This window comes from Actinia tenebrosa, unplaced genomic scaffold, assembly GCF_029948245.1.
Source record: "Actinia tenebrosa isolate PJP-AT-01 unplaced genomic scaffold, QUT_ActTen_1.0 PGA_scaffold7__59_contigs__length_16204524, whole genome shotgun sequence".
Taxonomy (NCBI): domain Eukaryota; kingdom Metazoa; phylum Cnidaria; class Anthozoa; order Actiniaria; family Actiniidae; genus Actinia; species Actinia tenebrosa.
Genome location: NW_028292584.1, coordinates 11,905,779 through 11,927,378, shown reverse-complemented (window position 1 = coordinate 11,927,378; position 21,600 = coordinate 11,905,779). Strand labels below are relative to the sequence as shown.

At 34.4% G+C, this 21,600-nt stretch overlaps 1 protein-coding gene across 5 annotated transcripts in view; it reads right to left on the bottom strand.

The window, feature by feature from the left end:
* Nucleotides 1-57: 57 nt before the first annotated feature.
* The window catches only part of LOC148905628 (immunoglobulin superfamily member 10-like), a 65,270-nt gene continuing 43,727 nt past the window's right edge, over nt 58-21,600 (bottom strand). For 2 of the 5 annotated variants that reach the window (XM_089039679.1, XM_089039678.1), the window contains 7 exons: nt 11,610-11,930; nt 9,867-10,118; nt 8,662-8,919; nt 2,382-2,660; nt 2,027-2,092; nt 1,639-1,743; nt 58-836 (listed from right to left, as the gene is read on the bottom strand). In XM_089039679.1, the coding sequence (XP_088895805.1) occupies nt 775-836; nt 1,639-1,743; nt 2,027-2,092; nt 2,382-2,660; nt 8,662-8,919; nt 9,867-10,118; nt 11,610-11,930 (1,343 nt within the window). In that variant the 3' untranslated portion in view covers nt 58-774. Of the gene's footprint in view, nt 837-1,638; nt 1,744-2,026; nt 2,093-2,381; nt 2,661-3,273; nt 3,553-3,687; nt 4,072-4,594; nt 4,985-5,526; nt 5,834-8,661; nt 8,920-9,866; nt 10,119-11,609; nt 11,931-12,466; nt 12,550-12,826; nt 12,938-21,600 lie in introns of those variants that run through there. The other 3 variants (XM_089039677.1, XM_089039675.1, XM_089039676.1) reach the window with 3 other exon arrangements.

The window sequence follows — 21,600 nt, the reverse complement described above, 5'->3', positions numbered from 1 at the left end:
CAAACATACAAATAGCTAATGACATGTAAAAACATTAACAATATTCATGATACACTATTTTTAAAAAATGTATTTATTCATTGATTCATATTTCATAGAATAATTAATTCAATTTGAAGTACAAGTCAAGTAATTTAGCATAAGTCAATTATATATGAATAACCAGAAAAAAATAATTAGATTCTAGCCTAATATAACTAAAGCAATATAAACACTAAGAAATAGCAAGAATAAGAATGGGCTTGTAAAATAATTATTGTTCCTTCCCAAACCAAACGACAATAACTTTCTTGATGTTTCAGCCTAAACAAAATAGCAATATTTTACAAGCACAAACATTTTCCCCCTTTATTTTCACGGTTCAATTGTTTCTTAATTTTTTTCATTATTCTAGTTAAAGTTTGCCATGTGGATTCTGGATCCTTATGAATCTTTCCGTAATCTGCTATACGAAGTTGGCTTAACTAATGAAGATTTTGTTAGTTTTCCTTGCCTAAGCCGTGCAGTGTTTGTAAAAAATTACATGAAAGTTGTTCGCGATTTACTGGGTTCAAAATCTCATATTGGGGATCCACTTGAATAGGAACAACTAAGTTCCTGATAATGTTTAATTCTTACTAATGGCTGCCGCTTGCAATCAAGTTTTCTTTTAACAACCAACGATTTGCCGTATGTGGCACATTTAGCCTTGCACTGTCATGTGAAGAAGCATGAGCATACAGCAGATTCATTGTTTCATATGGAGCTCTAGATGCTCTTCTTTTCGATATGACGTCACAATTTGTTGGAATGGTTAAAGCATTGTCTTCTGTTCCTCTCGGTGGAATATGGTTCTGCTTGGAAAAAGACCATTATTCGTTAAAAAAGGATAGAATAATTAGTATATGTAATAGGACTCCATGCTGTCCAATTAAGAAATAATTGGACGAGGAAAATTCCGAGGACTGACAAAATTGGATGAGGCCGAGTCCAATTTGGCAGTCAGAGGAATTTTTCGAGTCTAATTATTTCTTGATTGGGGAGCATGAAATCCCATTACCTATTAATTATATAGCTGCCTAATTAATCCCATATCAACAAGACCTGTCCAATTAAGAAAATAATTGGATAGTTACCTGTATGGGATTAATGAGAAGCTGTATAATTAATAATAAAAATTGTTATTATTATTCTTAATAATCATTGATTATTAATGAACTTAACCTTAACGCCAATGTATCCGTAATTTAGAATTATTTAGAATTAAATAATAAATGTATGGTTTTAATATAATATTATATCAGTGTGAAGAGCTGGACTCGTGTTTTGAGCTATAAATTTATTTTACAAATATGTTTTCATCGATAAATATGTAATTTGTACATACATTTGTTATTTTATATTCATAATCTCTTTTTTTAGTATTATTATATTACTATTAATATTGTTGTTATTTAAAAGAGTTAATATTATTATTAATATTTGTAAATAAATATATTTATTATATGATCATTGATTATTATTATATCAAAAATATTATAATAAAAATTATAATAAAAATATTAATTATATAAAAAATATTATAAATATTATAAATATTAATCACATTATAAATATTAATCATTAATCACATTATAAATGTCTCCTAGTATGACCTACCTTTGCACTTTTGGTGTTTTCCAAATTTAATATAGATAAGAAGAAGACTGTTTACAATCCCTGAAACAAGTATTACGGTCAGCCAGATGACGAAAATAACCGGTTCTGCAAAGAAAAAAAAAAAAAAAGTTAATAAATGAATAAATGAATAAATACAGGCCAGCGAACTTGCAAAATGTATTATGATTTATAGTCTTGGCTTGCTTCTCTTTTGAGATGGTTCTCTAATCTTTCAAGTGATTAAACTTCTTTTTCTCCATCCGCATCCTATTTTCGGCTTCTTTTTCTTTCTTTCTTTTTTTAATTTTTTTTTTTTCCTGTTCGCTTAAGAGTATAATGAAAGAAAACCAAATTAAGTTTAAATAATAAATGAAAGTCAACTGCATACCGTTAATGATGCTACTGCTGCTGCCCAAGGATCTCTTGTATTTCTGATAATTTCCAATGCATTGACCTGTTATTAACAAAACAAAGCAAAACAAAACGAAAAACACAAATAATTTTGAAATTTTGAAATGTTAATGATGTTGATGAATGAGGATGATAATGGGGTTGATAATTATATGTTGGTGAAAATGATGATGATAATGGTGACGATGACGATCAAGGGGATGGTTAAGACGATGTTAAAGGTGATGTTGCTTCTGATGATAATATTTTTTTGTTGCCAATTAAATTCAAAATTTTTCTAATGAATATGTTTTAATGCAAGCGTAAAAGATAAATAATTCATCAATATTTACATATTTGCATCACTGTAATATTATGCCATGCAACTCCAACAGTATTCTCAGCGCGACATCTATACATCCCATAATCTTGTTTACGCGTGGTTGTCAGTACTAGCTCGCTTCCACCTGGATACGACGTTTTCCCAGTTAAAAAAATTTTACCGTCTGCTGTATACCACGTGATGTTAGGCAGAGGGACACCTCTTGCAGTACAGCGTAAATGAATTGTGTCACCCAAAATAGAAGATACGTTATTCCCAGATGACAAACGGTTATCAATTACTGGTTTATCTGCAAGATTGAAAGAATGTTGTTAAAGTCATGCTGGTCAAATTAAGATATACCGATTATTTCAAGGAGTTAAAAGGAAGTCAACTCAAAACTGGAGTTTATTTTATTATTTTTGTTTGCCGCTTTTCCGCACAATCCAAACATGGAATTGATCATACCATATATGGAGTGAACTTTCTCTACTCCAACTTCGACACTAACATATAGAGTAAAGCTTGATATGTCTTGACAGTAAGCAGACATAGAATGCTTCGTTTTTGGAATATTAAAAATATGTATATCATTACTTGATTTACGATGTTGTTTTTTTTTATTCGTTAGGAGTAAATTTGACTATAATTTTAGGACGGTCGAAAGAGCTTAATATTACTGATGGATTTTGTTAAATCTTATCAAGTTAAGTCAAGGTATGATACTATGATAATGCATGGGTATGCAAAAAAATATACAGAACAACTTTTTTTCTAACTTTACCCCCTCAAACTGAATAAACACAAGAAATATACCATGATCGTATGAAAAAGAAGTATGTTTAATTCATATACAATAATATAATTCAAAATTCATAATCTCATGATCTCCTCCAAACTTCACATATATCTTACACACTTACACACTACAATAATGTCAATCTTTGTCAATACTGGGACCTCATTAGGATTATTGGTGGCATAACATTCGTAAATCCCACTTTGATTCCTTTTAATCCCTTGGATTCTCAGCGTGCTGTTTCCTATTCCTTTCCTCATGAAGGATTTACTATTTCTTGTTACTCTTAACCACGTGACATTAGGCGTTGGCAAACCACGTGGCAAACAAGGGATATCCAATTGGGATCCTTCTTGTATTATCATCGATGACAATGTAATTGGAAAAGTGATTTCTGGATAGTCTGAAAAGTTATTTTGGAAGCAAAGTGGTAATTAGTTTCAACAAGACAAATTATACATTTTTGAATAATATTTATAACATAGGTACGATATAATGACTAGCTACTTTATGGAAAGGAAATTGGAGGAACACTTACTCGTTACAATAAGTTGCACCGTATTAGTAACTGGAGGGCCCCATTTTAATTTTAAGCTACATCCATAGGTACCATTGTCGGCTATAATTACGTTACGAATGACCAAAGTAGCCAATGGTTCAACATGGACGCGATTAGGGTTTAAAAGCCTTGCAGGACATGTAGTAGTATTTAGAGCCACTTCCCAGCCCTGACCCTGGCTCTTTTTTCCTAATGCTATGGTTGTCCATTGGTTGTCTTGGTTGATGTACCCCCATACGGGTGAGTCTTCCTGGAACTCGATGTTTCTGTTATCATAACTGTAATTCCACTCAAAACGCGCTGTTTTACCTTTTGCCACGAACAAAAGACTTGGTGGTACTTTTGTAAAACGATTATATTTTCCTGAAAAAAAAAAAGCACAACCTATATTAGTATTCTATAAGTAAAGATAAAGACGGATGATGAGAAAATTCTTAAAGTTGGTTTCAAGACTAGTTATCTCTCACTGTGTTGAGTGAATATAAAATAAATAATTGGCAAAATAATTGGCAAAATAAAAATAAAAAAAGGATTTAAAAAAAAAAAAAAAAAACCGGAATCGAAAGTCACAAAAAAATTTTTTTTTAATGAAGTGACAGTGACTGAGTACATTACCCGATGCCATGAGGGAGAAATATCTACTCGTTGTTTTATTAGGGGCCTATACGTATTGCCTAATAGAAGGCTTTCAGTGCAGACCTGATCTAATTCAGGCAACGGTTTAGTAAATTATTCCAATAAATATTTATAGATTCTCGAGAACTAGACGAGAAAAACCCTCGAAGGACAGGAGAGAACCGAAAAACAGATCCACAAACATATGATGACAGCTACCTACGGTCACATCAATAATAGACAGCCGGACTAAAAAATGATCTATACTTACCAATAACTATAAGTTCCACTTTGTTGGTGATTGAAGGGGATATTCTTAGCACCAAAGATATTTCATACCATCCACTGTCATTCTTTGTTACGTTAGAAATGACCAAAGTAGCGATTGACACTTTACTGACACGAACTGTAGGGTACAGCAGCCTTGTTGGACACGTTCGTCGACTTATCGTCCACTTCCAACCACGCAGCCCATCATCAACTGCTATGACTGACTTAGTACGTCCATCAGGGTTATAATAATACCAGACTGGAGATGAGACATAATGTCCAAAGTCAACTTCTTTGTTAACAACTGTGTAATTCCAATTGAATTTTACTGTATCGCCGACGACTGCGTATGATCTTCCAGGTGGAGTTTGTGTAAGCCGGGCGTTCGCAACTGCGACAGAGAAATAACAAACTAAATTTTAACAAACTTTTTTGGGAGATCCAGTCATTTGCTTAATTTCAAATTATCAAATTTAATTATTTTCAAAATTGTCTAGTATGTCAGTTTCTTTTTTGTTTTTTGTTTTTTGTTTTGTCTACATCACTCTAACACGCATACAATGTACAGTACACTTTCAAATGCATCAAGTCATGTCCCTTGGCATGCCATCGACATTTCATTTTTATTTAGGCGATTCACAATTGGTTCAATGTTTGATGATCAGTGTTATTAGGAGCTCCAGTATCTCCAAATTCATTAAAAAGATCATTACTTTTAATCTGTATTGTTTGAGATCCTTTTATTTTTCTACGGTATTCTACACTAAATAGGTTGCGTTTTTTATCCCGTATCACTTTCTAGAAGACCATAACATAGGCTATTTGGATCGGACTCATTCTCATAAATGACAATATAGATTATCGATAAACAATGGTAAAGCATACAATCTATATAATATATACGTTTGGATTGAAAATAAAGTGCATACTTACCGATATGATGGATCAAGGCGAAAATAAGAAATACTGGAAACACAGTTATCTGCATACCTATGCAATGTCAACAGTCCACACATCTTTTCCCAAGAGAGTCATACGTGAAAGTGCAGTAACATCACGAAACGTAGCTTTTAATCACTTTCGAAGCTCAAAATATTTTTTCATTGTTTTGGCCTGTGTACTGCTGCAACACGATATTTTCCATGTCCAATATAGAAACATTAACCTTATGTTTCAGTTTCGTCAACCATTTGTAGCCAAAATTCCCCCTTCAAGGATTCAATTGTCCGTCTTTCATTAACAGTATTTGTCATAACGGATTTAGCTGACATGTTATTTTATTTTATTATTGAAATAAGCAACCTAAAATAGAGAAGCCACCAAAAGTTAAAGCCAATGCAAACTTTGGCGCAGATATTTTCGATATTCCTTTTTTTATATAAAAATAAAATCACGTAGTCACTCTTTCAGTAAAAAAAAACTTAATTGTAAGGATGTAATCCAAGGAAGATTTTAAAGTGAAAAGTAAAATGAAATAAAATAAATTAATAATACTAATAAAAAATGAAAACAAAAAAAAAAAATATCTGAACTAAGCTAATTTACAAGAAAATAAAAAAAAAAAGGAAAGAAAGAAAGAAAGAAAAAAATCGATTCGACTTCGCCATAACCCCTAGACATCCGCAGAGCTGAGGCGTCGTATGGACTTCGGACCTGACGGCGATTAAATCCTTCTGCCCTTGTGTGTACGAATTAAGCAAGAAAATGTTCTAGCCGAAGCATCAGGGGAGAGACCAGCCGGCCCCCAGACCATATCGGCTAATCCCTTGCATCTCTGCAACGCACGGAATCGGTTGAAAAAATACTGTTAAAAAGTCTAGTCTATCCGGTACATTGTTTTCAGGGCTATTGTTATGCTGATTCCGAATATCCGTGGCCCAGTGGAAAAAACTTGAGCATTAAAGATACGGGGTCAAGACCGTTTAAGGAGGGTTAGTACCTGGATGGGTGACCTAAAAAATATACTTACTCAAGGTTTTTTTACCTTCGTTTATTTATTTATTTATTTTTAAATTTTATTTTCATAACTAGAAAAGAAAAAAAAAAAAAAAAAAAAAAAAAATCCTGTCAACTTCTAATGTTAGTTTTTGCTCGCAATTCTTTTTAATATAACCTATTCCTGTACTCAAATGCTTTTCTAGTCTCAAAGCGGCACCCCGTTTCCTATATTCGTGTCTGTCAATGTCAGTAATCTTCGAAGTTTTCACTCTAGCCGGCTTTCGAATATCATATAGTAACCCTATGGAATTCCCACCGTAATAGGTTTGCCCTGGTGTATTCCCCACACCCCCTCCCCTCCGTGAATAAAGTCTAAATTGAGATATTTAATAAAACTGTTTGTTATACAACATTAGCTTTATCATACATACTCATAGTGGTCAGTATGTGTGATAATACATGAGCGACAGGGACCGCGTAAAATATTGAAAATTGGGGGAGGGGGGGAGGGGGAGGGGGGTGTGGTTTGGCTGGCATTTGAAAACAAAGCATATTATTTGGGCGAAGGAATCATGCTGAGAGGCCTGGCTACAAATGTTTGCAGGGGCGGATCCAGGATTTTTTCAAAGGGGGGGGGGGGGGGGGGGGGGGGTTGTAGCATTGATTGAGGTGGTAAAGAGATATAGCAGACCAAAGGGTTAGGGAGACGATTATTTCCTGCAGGCGACCATGGTTGCGTTTCAGGTACCACACACGGCGTATAGAAAAAGAAAGCGAGCGAAATGTGTTCGGCACCCCTGTTTTAATAAAACTCGCGATGCTGTTGGTGTTGTCATGAAAAATAATAATAATAATAATAAATCACGATGGCTCTCATAGGGGGGGTTGCAACCCCCTAGATCCGTCCCTGGTTTGGCCTGCACGACGCAGGACCTCTCTGAAAAACACTTCGGTGATGAAAGCTTTCTGTTTCAACAATGTTATTTTATTATTTAAGATGGCTGCGAAACCGCTCTTCGTGATTTCAAGCATAAGATTACTTAGTTTCAAAGTACACAGTCTCTCATTGTGGTCCTCATCGTGAAACTCGACGTAGACGCAGAGCTTTAATACATTGAATAAGAATCACTGAATTGCAACTTTGATAACATTTGTATAAATAGATCTACTTGTTACCAGTACTGTTTACCCTTCCTCGCTACCAGTTCACTAATCTCTTGGTTTAATTTATTGTACACTTTACTAACGTTATCTCTGATTACCTAAGAACACTCATCTAACCAAGATTCGATAGCTTGGAAGGTGACTTGCTCACGATAAATGATTTATTTAGTGCATACTTTTTCAGAAGATGATTCATTTATCATATCAATTATTGAGCAGCATGTTGCGTCATAGCCGCCATGCATGTTGGTTGACGATTACGAAGCATTCCTCATTAGCTTCTCTTGTTAGAACAACCAACATGGCGGCTGTTTTGTCGTTATTTATATCTCAAGGGATTTTGAGTTATCTGGTTGTATCCCAAAAATAAACTTTTAAATACAGTCTGGTTTTATCTCAAATATATAATATGAAAGTAAATTATCCATCAACTAATGAGACATATAATAATAATTATTAGATCATGGGTTCACCTGATTGTAGCATCAATTATTAAGACGTAGCGGGTTTATCCCTTCCAGTCAAAAGCGTTTGGCACATGACACAGCCTCAATCGTGAAAATTCACGTGACAGAATTTTATGTTTATTAATTTACTTTGTCCAATAATTGCTTATTATATTTCCAAAATAATTGCATATTTTTGGAAAATAGCAAGAAAATATTTAGAACTGGATGTAAAATATTCAAACTCTGATACTTGTAATTATATTATTTAGATTTTAATCTAATTAACCTAATTTTAAATGACAGAGTTTGCATATTGTAAAACATTTTGTAAAATAATTTCCACATTAATTATATAAATAATGAATTAGCAATTTTAAAATAAAATAAATAAAAAATAAAATAAAAATAAAATAAAATAAAAAAACAACGAAAAAACGAAGGTAGGAAGAAGAATGCAAGGAAAAGTTATTGGAGGAAATTATAGCTTTAAATACCGTTATTTATAACTGTTACTTACGATATATGGGTATTTTAAGAAGGACTTTTTTTCCTTGTCCATATTTGTTCTTGGCAATACAACTGAAATCCAGATATCCATTCTCTGGTGCAGTAATTGTGACATAACCATCAGTGGAGTTGACCATTTTTTTGTTCCCTTGTTCGATGGAGTAATTTGCTGGGGGATATGCGTCTGCTTTACAGAATATTTTGAGTGTCTCATTTGCTGTTGTAAAAGTTTTGTTCGATTTCAGCACTGTATTTATTGGTTGATATTCTGTAAGACGAAAAATAATGACAAGTATTATAATATAAATCAACAATATATCAAGGTCACTAGCATTGTTTAAAAGGATTCAGAGAGAAAGTGATATGTTATGATTTTAAAAAAAAAATGGTTGTTTTTTTTCGTACGTTCATGTAATATTTTACAATTATTCCCCGAAGGCGAAGTGAATATCAGGGGTTTTTACCGAGACGCGAGGTGAATAGTCTCCGATAGTCATGAGGCTGAGGCAAATAATTGCTTTAGTGTAAATACACAGGTGATTCTTTCAAAAAAAAAAAAAAAAAAAAAACATTTTCCCCGGTAACAGCAACAAAGCGGCTGGCCGCCATTTTGGATTATCGCTGGAGATGATTATAGTGTGATAGTGCAAGTTTCTTGACCAATCAGCTCGCGAGACTTTCAATAATCACCTCTGTATTTTTACTAAAGCTAGTTAGTTCTTTTAATATTACGTATCAGAGTTCCACTCTGTTTCCTTCAAAAAATTGTTTCAAATGCAGGCATTAATGTCAAAAAAATGAAATACGTATGTATAGAAACTGACCCAAATGTAGCAAAAGGCGACTTTGGAAATATGCTTTTCACGCACAAAGGTTTCAATGCAAGAGTTGGCGTAAAATGCTCAGTGATTCGCGAAAGAAGAAAGGAAGAATTTCATTTAATTTTCTATATAGCCTCATACTAAAATCTCTGTCTGTGACAAGCGAAGCATCTCTCGGAAGTGGACTATTGTATTTTTTTACTAACTACTTTTGATTGATTGATATCGATTTATTGAAACTTAAAAAGTTAATTAATTTTGATTATCATTGATTGTTTTATTTGCTTGTTCAAAATATTGATAAAATTAAGATGTCAAGAATTAAATAACCCATCTGTACAATTTTTATTGTGATAAAAAAAACATTCGATATGCTACTATGAAAGCTACGTACCTGTCACTTCGAGGGACGTACAATTAGCCTCCTCCCCAAAACCGTTTGACACGTGACAGCAGTACTTTCCTCCTGATGCTTTACCAGTGATGTTGAATGACGTCACACTAGAATTAGCAATTGTTCTCTTCGTATCCTTGCGTATCCATGTAATACGAGGTGCTGGATCTCCAGAGGCATTACATCTTAATGTTATTGAATCTCCTTGTTTGCCATAAAGGTTTGGGGTAAGATACTTGATACGAGGTAAAACTACACAAATAAGAAAGATTAAATGTAAAATTTTGCTTCTGCTAATCAACTGGCTGAACTAGTATTGAATCTCGTTGTTTGCCATAAAGATTTGAGCTACAAACAACAGAGATAGATATAGGTTAAACGAATTGCTACTAACCAAATAGTCCTTAACTTTTAAGCCTTTAAAAATGTCCATATATCTATAGTTCCTATTTATTCAAAGGTTTAAAGGTTTATATTTCCACGCTTGTAATATTACATGAATAGAGGTATCATAGTGGTAGAGTGCAGGATTACAACCTAAATGGGTTAATGAAGAAGTGTCCTGTACTCTAGCAATACTCGTATGAAATAAAGTTGAAAAAAAACGAATAGTTTAATATTAGAATTTGTGTGCATAATTTCTATTGGGATTTACCACGAGCTCGACCCGATAGCCTCACTTCGATGCACGCTCTTTTAGAATATCGTTAAGACGCGGACGTCATTGCAATAAGAGTTAATGATTTCCAAGTCTGCTGATATCCTTGCATCAAAATGATTTTAACCTGATTTTAATTTTTATGTATCCCGTGATATGTTTGGTCTATTAGTCATATCCGGCCATGTTTAAAATTACTGGTGATTCCTGTAATCTGATTGGCCCGCTCTAGCAGTGCGATTTAATCATGATTCGTACCAGTTTGAGCATTAAATCGCACTATTTTGAAGAGCCAATTAGATTGCAGAAATTAAAGAATTTTTTTTTTATCACAGAAAAAAAAAAGAAGCCAAAGAAAAGCATCATAAAAATATTCAAAAGATATAACTAGCTAAAAACTAGTGTGAGCTGCGTAGGTGTTAAAATATTCAGATAATTTTCCAGGTAAAATACAGTTTTGTTGACTAAATGCTGCATTATGTTTAAATTTAATTATAAATTTAGTATTATTGCAAGCCGTTTTCAAATTGGATATGATTAAAAGGGCACTTGGATGAAAATGGATAAAAATTGGAAATTACTTTAAACTTAGTTAAAAGTATCTATATGGCCCCAATAGTAGCCAAGCAACATACTTTCTTCACAGTAAAATGTAGCGGATAAAAATTATCAGTTTTATTCAGCATATAAATTTGGAGGAAAGACGTCATTTACTCAACCCTATTGTTCTTTCTGCTTTTGAACCAAAATATCTCAATATCAAGTGACTCCCATGCGAAAATTTTCACTGATCTGGTTTACATAGTCATAATTGAGTCAAATTATCCACAAATACTTCAAGTATTCGGACTTTGAAAAATTGGGGCGTTTTCATCCAAGTGCCCCTTTAAAAGGCAATTGAACTTCATATTGTGCAATTTTGTTATAAAATCAAACTTGTGTCGATTAACACTGAAATTGCACTCACGCTACCCGGTCTTGCAATTTTGTAATCACACTTTGGATTTCAGACAAAATTGCACTCCTCACTCAGTTCATTACCATTATCTATTGCCTGGCTCCCGTTTTATTCATCAACTACTCACCATATATGACGAGAAATGTGCACTTCACGTCTGATATATAATCACAATCAACATCGCAGCAATATGATCCACTTTTATTTTTATCAACATCAGGGATGATAATTGTCACATTTGATCCACCAATAACAGAGAAATGAGGAACTACACTTTTCAATGCTGAATAACTTTGTTTATTTGCGATTCGAGAGAATAGATGTCTATTGTTGTAATAGATTCTAGAGGAACCAAAGTCATTACATTCGTAATACCACTTTATGTGAACAGTAGAGCCAACATGTTCTTTCGTCCTCTGCGAAGGTAGTGAAATCCACTTGAACTCATCTGTTGGACACAATATTTGTATTCAATTTAAGTTAAATAAAGAACTTAACTTTGAATGATTTTAATCACATTGCAAAATGTCAACTGTCACATCAGATCCAAATCCAGATAAAACTATATGCTTTTTTTCTTGCATTACAAAGTATAGTAACACAAGCAATCGAGATGAGCAGGGCGTAGAAATATCGCAGTTTTTATTTTTTATCTTTTATTTATTTTTTGCTGAGAACTTCAAGTATATCTTCCTGCAAAGATGCAGGCACCTTTTCATGAAGACATTTGCTCTATGCGAAATATTGCCTTCTAATAGACTCTGCAATTACATCGATTGTAGTATGTCAGGGGCCGGGAAGCCAGTTAAAAAGAATAAAGCAACTGTTTGGAGTGCTTCATAAGTGAAGGTGATAATAAAATCAGATGCCATTTGGTTCCCAAATTTCTAGCCAAGTGTGGTCTATTAGGCAATTCAGAACCCAATGAGAACTATCGGGAGCTAATTTAAAGATGAATTACTTTTGTTTCTAACTTCAACATACCTGACAAGTTCACACACGATAGAAGAAAGAAAACAGTAAAAATAAGGCGGAAGGTCAGCGGCAAAGAATTCATCCTCTTTGATCTATGATACAAAAAGGCAAGATTCGATGCATGTCTTTAGTAGGTGGGGAAGAAATTCATCCAGTAAATAAAATCATGAGATAATAAAGAAAACGAAAATGCTAAATATGAGAATAAATTGACAAATACTAATAATATAGCGTGAAAGTAGAATAATATTTGAAAAAAATGCAATATCACGAAATAATCTCAAATAAAAAATATATTTATCAAATAAACAATACTAATACGTAGAATGAAATAACTAATGAATCAAATAGAACATAAAAGACATTAACCTTTTTGATCAAGAGCCTTTGTCGTATCGTTTGCTTTGTTTCTTTTTCTACATTTCGAAACAGCAACTTCACCGCAAACTTATTTGAATAAAAAAGCGAAAACCCAGACTGCATAGAAAATTCTTGACAATTCAAGAGTTTTGTAGAGTGATACCGGAAAACTTGGATCCAACATAAGGTTTGACAAGCTAAATTACAATAATGGTATGAACACTCGAATTCGAACAAAGTTTATTACATGTCATCAATTGATACAGACGTTTTTCTTTATTTGTGGTACCGAAATACAAGCCATAAGTCACCAGTCAAACCACAATTCGAAACAGCTTTGCACGTGCTTTTATTTGTACTTTGATTATTGTTTTTTTTTTTCCTGACAGAAGTATCAGAAGGTAATGTGTATGGTGATATGAAAACCAGTCTGTTTGTTTTAACTGTGATTCATTGTTTCGTTCGTACAATACGGATGTTTTCTTATGTGTTACGCCTATTACAGTTAAGCTGTCATCTGATCTAAAACAATAGCATATTATCCATTCCAAGGTTGAGAAAACACTTGGTCGAGTTTGCGTGCAATGCATTTTTGGGCTGTTTTAGGGGGCGATCGGAATAGACGCCATCTTTGAAATATATTCCCTACAACAGTCCCAAAATACATTGCAGTTTTTCCCTCAACTTCGACGCAGCTTTTCTCTCGACCTCGGGATGGCTAATAATACGTGATAGGACTTAAAAAATGCAGTGTTTTTAAAAGAACCGTAGACACAAATCCTTGGTATGCATGTAAAATCGGGCATCTAATTTGATAAGATTAACGGCATTTTCAAGACACTTCCAAGCGTAATGCAATAGTAAAAATAGGCATAGTCAACTAACTGCAAGAGCAGCTAAGACATAGTGAATCATCTAACTCCAGCAATACCATTGTGAATATACAAACACTGACTCACAAAGTGTACACCTATTTCAAAAAAGGAAACCTTGTCGGTCCGTTATCTGAAATGTGTGATCTGAGAATAAATATAACTTTTGCTTTAGAGTTTTCTTTGTTAAAATATGGAAAAAAAATCACATTTCTATCTCAAAGATCGTGCTTCATATTCCAAATTAAAATCAAGTTTAGCTCCATACATTAGTGTCAAAGTTGGAGTTGAGAAAGGTCACTCCATATATGGAATCATATAATTCCATATTTGGATTGCGGGTCTTTACCCTGAAGTCAAAGATGGCGGACAAGCGTGCTCGTCGGCTGGCGAAACGGCTGAGAGACATTCACGAGCTTGGCAAAGACGAAAAACAAGAAAAAACTACAAAAAAATACGAAAAAAACATACTTCTCCCCAGTTCCTCTTTTAAGACCGGGAAAGAGAGCTTTGACACTCATTGTTTGATATTGGAAACTTCGTTGATCGGCAGTGAATATATAAAAAAATTGGAACGTGCTGGGGTTGGTCTAAGATTTTAGATTCCGCATATTCGACCGTCATTTAGGCGCATTTCTACGCCGATGTTCAAGCAGTTTTTAAACAATAATCCGAATTAATACAGGACTCTGACAAACTCTAGGTATCTCGCCTGCGATCACGATGTTATGAATCAGCGGATGCGTGCATGCTTATGCAAATTTCAAGTCTGTTTTGCTAACCGTTTTGTTCTTGTTAGTTTTGGAAGAGCAGATGATGATCATTTGAGCTATGTCGCTCAACAGTAGTTATTTAGACCTAGTATACTTGGGCTTGTACGAACAAAGATTCTTTGGTTATCATGATATACGCGATTCTATTGTGCAATAGGAGCTCTAACTTTAATTTTTGAGCATGCTTTTTTGGAGCGTTTTCATAGAACAGACAGGGCTATTAGGGCTTTTAATTGCAATGTAGGTCATAGGCTAGGTTTATAAAAAATAAAAATTAACAACTCCAAAAGTAATTTTCACAAATAAAAACGACATTCCCAAGTATGAACCCCCCCAAGGCATATACATTTTAGTCTTATCATCAGATGTCATATCTTCAATGTGGGATGGGTCAATATTTAGCTTATAACGATAACGTTAAAGTCTAACAGACTGAAAACATACACGATATTCTCATTACTGAGATGTTTTAATCAGGTTTGATTAACCAGAACTAACATTCAACAATAGAATTCAGGGAATACTTTTACTTATTATACGACTATTACGTAATTTTACCTTATAAGGTCAAGAGAACTCGCAAAATATGGCACCGTATTATGCTAGTCCTGTCCCGGTTTAACCGGTTTAACCGGGACAGGACTAGCATAATACGCTCGCAACTTTTCGCAACTTTTTTCATCATGTTTCGAGGTGAAAGTGACCCAAATTTTGACCTAAATCTTCACTATGACACGAACACTGACCTAGATTTCCTAGACATCAATTTTGAAATAGATGACGATGTTCTTTTAAAAGTTTTTGAAAACCCGCAGGATACGACAGTCGAAGTACAGAACGACAACGAGCTCGAGACCACTAATTTCGCCGATGAAGATGAAGTATCAACATTCATAAGAGAAAACAGGAACAAAAACACTGCAAAAAAGACACATAACGATTTACAAGTCTTCTACAGGTGGGCAAAAACGATTAAAGAAACAAGAAAAATTGAAGAGATACCGCCTAATGAGCTGGACAAACTACTAGCCTGTTTTGTGGTAAAAGTACGCAAGCAAAATGGCGATGAATTTGAACCAGATACTCTTACCTCCTATTTACGTAGTATCGACCGCTTCCTTAGAGGACAAGGCAAACAATACTCCATTTTGCTGGATAGAGAATTCAACCGTTCTCGGGAAGCCTTGGCTTGCAAAAGAAAGGAGCTCCGTAGGCGTGGGAAAGGCCAGAAACCAAATAAGGCACAGGAGCTGAGTACAGACCATATTCAGATATTATGGCAAAAACAACAGCTTTGCAACAATTATCCTCAAGTCCTTCTGCGTACAGTTTGGTTTCACAACACTGTTTACTTGGGTTGGAGAGCACAAGATGAGCACCATCGTGTAAGATACGGCGACTTTGAAGTCAAAACAGATGGAGAAAGGGAGTACGTGGAATGGATTAAGGAACGCGGAAGCAAAACTAGAACAGGCGAAAATGAGTTCGTCCCGGATCGTCCGTTCAATCCTAAGATGTTTGCAACTGGTGGACCTCGTTGTCCAGTGAAATTATTCAAGGAGTACATTTCTCATGTACCACCAGAAATGAAAAAATCAGAATCTCCTTTCTACTTGGCAGCCATTCAAAAACCATCATCAGAGATATGGTACAAGAGACAACCACTTGGAAAGCACTCGCTGGCACAGTTCATGAAAGAGATGTGCAAAGCCGCCGGTATTGAAGGCCGTTTTACCAACCACTCGGCACGAAGAACCATGATTTCAACGCTACGAAAAGAAAACGTAGAGCCTCTGAATATAATAGCCCTGGCTGGCCAGAGAAACCTAAAGTCTTTGGATAGTTATTCAGAAGCGTCAACAGAGCAACAGCACGTTATGTCTTCCAAATTAAGTGAGCACATCGAAGGAAGAAAACTAACGATAGATTCGGCCTTGAGTCCTAAAGTACCGCTACAACTTTCCAGTACTCTGACATCCAATCCATTTGAGCCTGCAGGACAGCCAGAATCCAATCAAAGCATGTTTTATGGAGCTGTTTTCAATAACTGTTCTATCAACTTTGGTAGAGATCATCATGCTTTGGCGGTTGAACCATCCCCCAGTTTTAAGAAGAAATTCAAGAGAATTGATCCATTAAACAGCGACGATGAGCTATAAGAACTAGTGAACTCACTAAGCTTTTTGTTTTTTGCTGGAATTCGTCTTCATGATTCTAACTTTTCAAAACTTTTGATTGTTAGTAAACTCATTTTGAATCGATGCGAAGTGTTTTTTTACGAAGATCATATCTAGTTTGACGAGTTTCATGTCAGTTGTCATGTAATTTGCCTATTGACCAATAAGATTAAAGGCACTTGATGGGTTTCCTTGTGTTTACGTTTTTTCTGAGATAGCGTGCGGACCTTGAAAACTCAAAAAATACTGATAAACTCGCTCAAAAAGGGACAAATACATATCAGTTTCCAATGTCGTATAATAAATAACTTATTTGGGTTTTTTCCCGTAATACGGGCTGATATTTTACTCATTGCTCGTATTTTTCCTCTTCCCTACGGGACTCGGAAAAATACATTCGCAACTCGTAAAATATCAGCCCGTATTACGGGAAAAAACCCAAATAAGATATAATTATATGTTGAGTTTAAGGTGGTGATATCTAGCCCTTCATTTAAGACAGCAGATTCCCAAAATTGAGAAGCAATGTGCGTTATAGCGGTGTCCTTTAGGACAATCATGTCTAAAAAACCAGTAATCTCCCCAGCGGCGGCTGCTATAGCAATAACATCCTGCTGCCCTTTCTTCTATTTTGTCATCTGGTGCTGAAGAATCTGGGATGGAGAAATATTACATGAGACGATTTTTCTAGCATATATGCACGCAAACGCGTGCAAAGTATTAAAGAGAGAGAGAGAGAGAGATAATGGTGGAAGGAAAAAAAGAACCAAAAAGAAATCAAAGAAGAAAGGAAATAATAATAATAATAATAATAAAAAACAAAAAAAAATAAACAACAAAAAAAAATAAACAACAAAAAAACAACAAAAAAAAACCCCAAAAGAATGGAAAATAAATATCACAAAACTGAGTTAATGATCAAGGACGTAAATGTGTTTTTGAAAAACAGAAAGGCTTATCAAGGCTTTGCGAAGTATAACTCACAAAATTTGGTAGAAAGTTGTAATTTACAACAATGTCAGCAATGAATTAACTTTTGTGTCTTTTTGACTGAATCAAAATATTAAAGGTGTTAAACTAAAACTTATTTATTGCTCTTGAATTTTTCCGCCTGCGCTTCGTCAACAAGTGAGTTCATCATCTTTGTCAATAAAAGGGGGATCCTTTGTTCGATTTCTAGAGGCGTCGAATGACAATTCCTTTATTTACCAAATCGGCTTAAAGAAACGTCAAAAATGGAAGGTTTCTTTGTATTTTACTCAGACTTTTGGAGTTAGAAACAATTTTGAAAGCTGTCAATCAAAAAATCAGCCATATTTTTACCGTTTATACAGAACATAGGTTTTGGGAGTGCATCAGCCAATCAGAGCGCGCGCAGTAGCAACCTATCACTAAAATTATAGAGTTGAAAACTTGAAGCACTACATGGCTAGTAGTCGTTTAATGGGTGTATATATTGATTGCGTTCTTATTCATGAAATAAAAGTGATTCATAGGTTATCCGTTCGTCTAATCAACTATTACTATTGAAAGCGAATTACTATTTGAAATCTTATGGTGGACAATGTTTTGCTCTCTCTGCTCCTGAAATATGATATTCATACGCACTTAAAGTTCATTTCAATCTGCTCTAAAAACTAATTAGCTCTAATTTGTTCAGATCTGTTTTTCTTGCTAATTCTCGTCTTAAAATAATTTTCATCGTATTAATTGAAACTCCCATTTCATTACTCTTGTATCTATCATTATGATTGCGTCTAAAGCAGCTTCTGGATAGGTCCTTTACAAAAATATGCATTAATCCAAAGGAAACTGTGCAATAGAAGCATTTAAGATATTAACGCGTGATAATATAATAATAAATGTTCTTATTCTCAAAACTTAACTCACCTTCCTTACGATAGGCTACTGCAACCGTAGCCAGAACAACAATAATAACCAAGCAAAGAAAGCGGTTATGGTACATAGCTTCTCTTTCTTCTGCAATTAACAAAACAAATAGAACTTTGCCAGGCTGGGAATTTGCAATTTGAAGTAATTTGAGGAATTGAAACGGTTTGTAAACTTGGACTGTTGTTTTATGTTATGTTTCGTGTTTTATCACAGTTAATTTTATAAAAATAACTTAAAATATTGAGTTTCATTGAGTTTCAAGAATTCAAGGCCTATGAAAAATACCTCCCGTTTTCTATGCACAGCTTATTTAGTTTGATAAGTTATAAGAGGGGGTACTTTGATTGCATTTTCCGCTGGAAGCTGCAAAGCACGAACTTTGGTACCCCTCAACGAAACAACGAGTACATGGCATAGAGTTACAATAATGGAGAGCCTTTTTCGAAGTTTCATTGTCACTTGTCCAATCAAAGAGAATCGCCTGTGATCAGTTCTCGACAGCCTAGCTATAATGATGGATAAGACATGACTGATGACGTATGATTTGGCGCGTCTTGTTCCTTGCACGTCCATATTGGTTCGCCTTAATTTCTTTAAACTCAATGAAAAAGGTCACCCTATTGATGTACCTTGTGTTAAGCTAAACAAACGACGAAAGAGGTATGCGTTTCTATTTCACTATTATTTTAAAAACAATAACAAATTTGTCCGTCTTTTTGGGGAAAAAGGGAAACCTTTTTCACAAAACCTGTAAATAGAGTTGTACAATGAAAAAGGGTGGGCTTTCCTATATTTCATCTTTTGTCAGGAATGTTAAAACTGAGAAAAGAGCTCGAATTCAACGACCTTCATTTAATAATTAAGTGAAAAGTAGAATTGCCGGAATGTTCCACTGAATACCTTAGCTGACCTGTGTTTTCTAACCAGTGTGTCCAATGCTTGTACTCGATGTGACAGAAGATCTAGAATGATTCATTTACGAACATCTCTTGCACTCTTATGCACCACCAATCAAAAAAAGTCTAATTGGTGAGATGATTATTGAATATAGTGTTGTTATTATAATTTCTTTTCATGTCTTGATCTTTGCCTTTTTTTTTTTTATTTCTGAACAAAAACACATTTGTCTTTGCAGATTCGGCCTCGTGTCGCCAGATTTACATGACAGGTGATCCAAACTGTCATTAAACCAAGTTAAAAATAAGTTGAAACATTAAGTCCCCATAATCGTTTGTTTAAAAAAAGACTTCAATGTAAAATATATCAATCAAACATGAATTGATAATGTTACATAATTTGAAGAAATAATTTGGATAAAAGAGGTTTTGCGCAAAATCACATTCTTATATTTAATATATTTTAAATATCAAAAGCTGAATATTCTAAAACATGACTTGCCGTCAAAAAGACAATTAGCTTCGAACTTGTGATTAAACTACGTGAGGAAACTAAAGGTAATGAAATAATTATTAGTTAATAATGCGATAGCGTCTAGACGACCGAGGCGTAAAGCCCTAAGGGCGTTTTGATCCCAAGAGATATAACACGCAGAGAAGGACACTATCCTAATTTTACTTTTGAAATTCAATATGGACTTTCTGAGTCTAACTTGTTACAGTTTTAATTCTAAAACATACATTTATTCTCATAACATATGTGAAAAAAACGACCCAGTCTTTCGTTGTAATTGCCCTTTGGTGAGGTAAAATAGGTAGAGACAAAAGGCGACCGCTGCGGTAAAATTTACTTAGTTGCATTTTGACTTCATCTTGTACTTGCTCAAATATACGTACTTCATTGTTAGATATTTAAGTGGAACACGAATTTTATAGTCCTACAGAATTTTAGAAGAACACGAAAAGTGAATATCACGAAATTCTCGTAAATGAATGAAAATAAATAATTTCGATTCAAATCGACCTGTTTTTTTAATCTTCCTCAACTCTTCTTCCAACTGTCGCGACTCTCTTATTCCTGTTCTATTGTACTAAACGTAGGCATATCTCACGATAACGTCCAATTCTTTTAATAGCTACATTGTTGAAATATGAAAATACAGCATATGCAATAATAAAGAAATGTATAACTCTACTCTTTTATATCTTTACTATCCCGCAACTTTTAACTATTATTATGAAGTCCCTTAAATGTTTTTATATCGCTGGATAAAATCCATTTAGCTAGGTTACCGACGTGTTTCTTTTCTCAGAGCCTTTCCTCATGCTTCATATTCCAATATAAAAGGAAACTATGTTGATCGGCTGTGAATTTATTAAAAAAAGGAGCGTGCTACATTGGTCTAAGATTTCAGATTTCACATATTCTTCACATATATACTGCACGTTACGTCACTGGGGCCATGTTGGTGACATTTAACAAAAGATTTCTCATTAGCATCCATTGTTAACACCACCACAATGGCCATCATTTTTGTTTTTTGACTCTCTTGGGGATGTTTGCAAACCATCAATGCGACCGTGATTTTGGCGCATTTCTACGCCGATGTTCAAGCAGTTTTTAAACAATAATCCGAATTAATACAGGACTCTGACAAACTCTAAGTATCTCGCCTGCGATCACGATGTTATGAATTAGCGGATGCGTGCATGCTTATGCAAATTTCAAGTCTGTTTTGCTAACCGTTTTGGTCTTGTAGTTTTGGGAGAGCAGATGATGATCACTTCAGCTATGTCACTCAACAGTAGTTATTTAGACCTAGTATACTTGGGCTTGTACGAACAAAGATTCTTTGGTTATCATGATATACGCGATCCTATTGTGCAATAGGAGCTCTAACTTTAATTTTTGAGCATGCTTTTTTGAGCGTTTTAATAGAACAGGCAGGGCTATTAGGGCTTTTAATTGCAATGTAGGTCATAGGCAAGGTTTATAAAAAATAAACATAAACAACTCCAAAAGTAATTTTCACAAATAAAAACGACATTCCCAAGTATGAACTCACACAGGGCATATACATTTTAGTCTTATTATCACATGTCATTTCTTCAATGTGGGATGGGTCAATATTTAGTCATACGATAACGTTAAAGTCTAACAGACTGAAAACA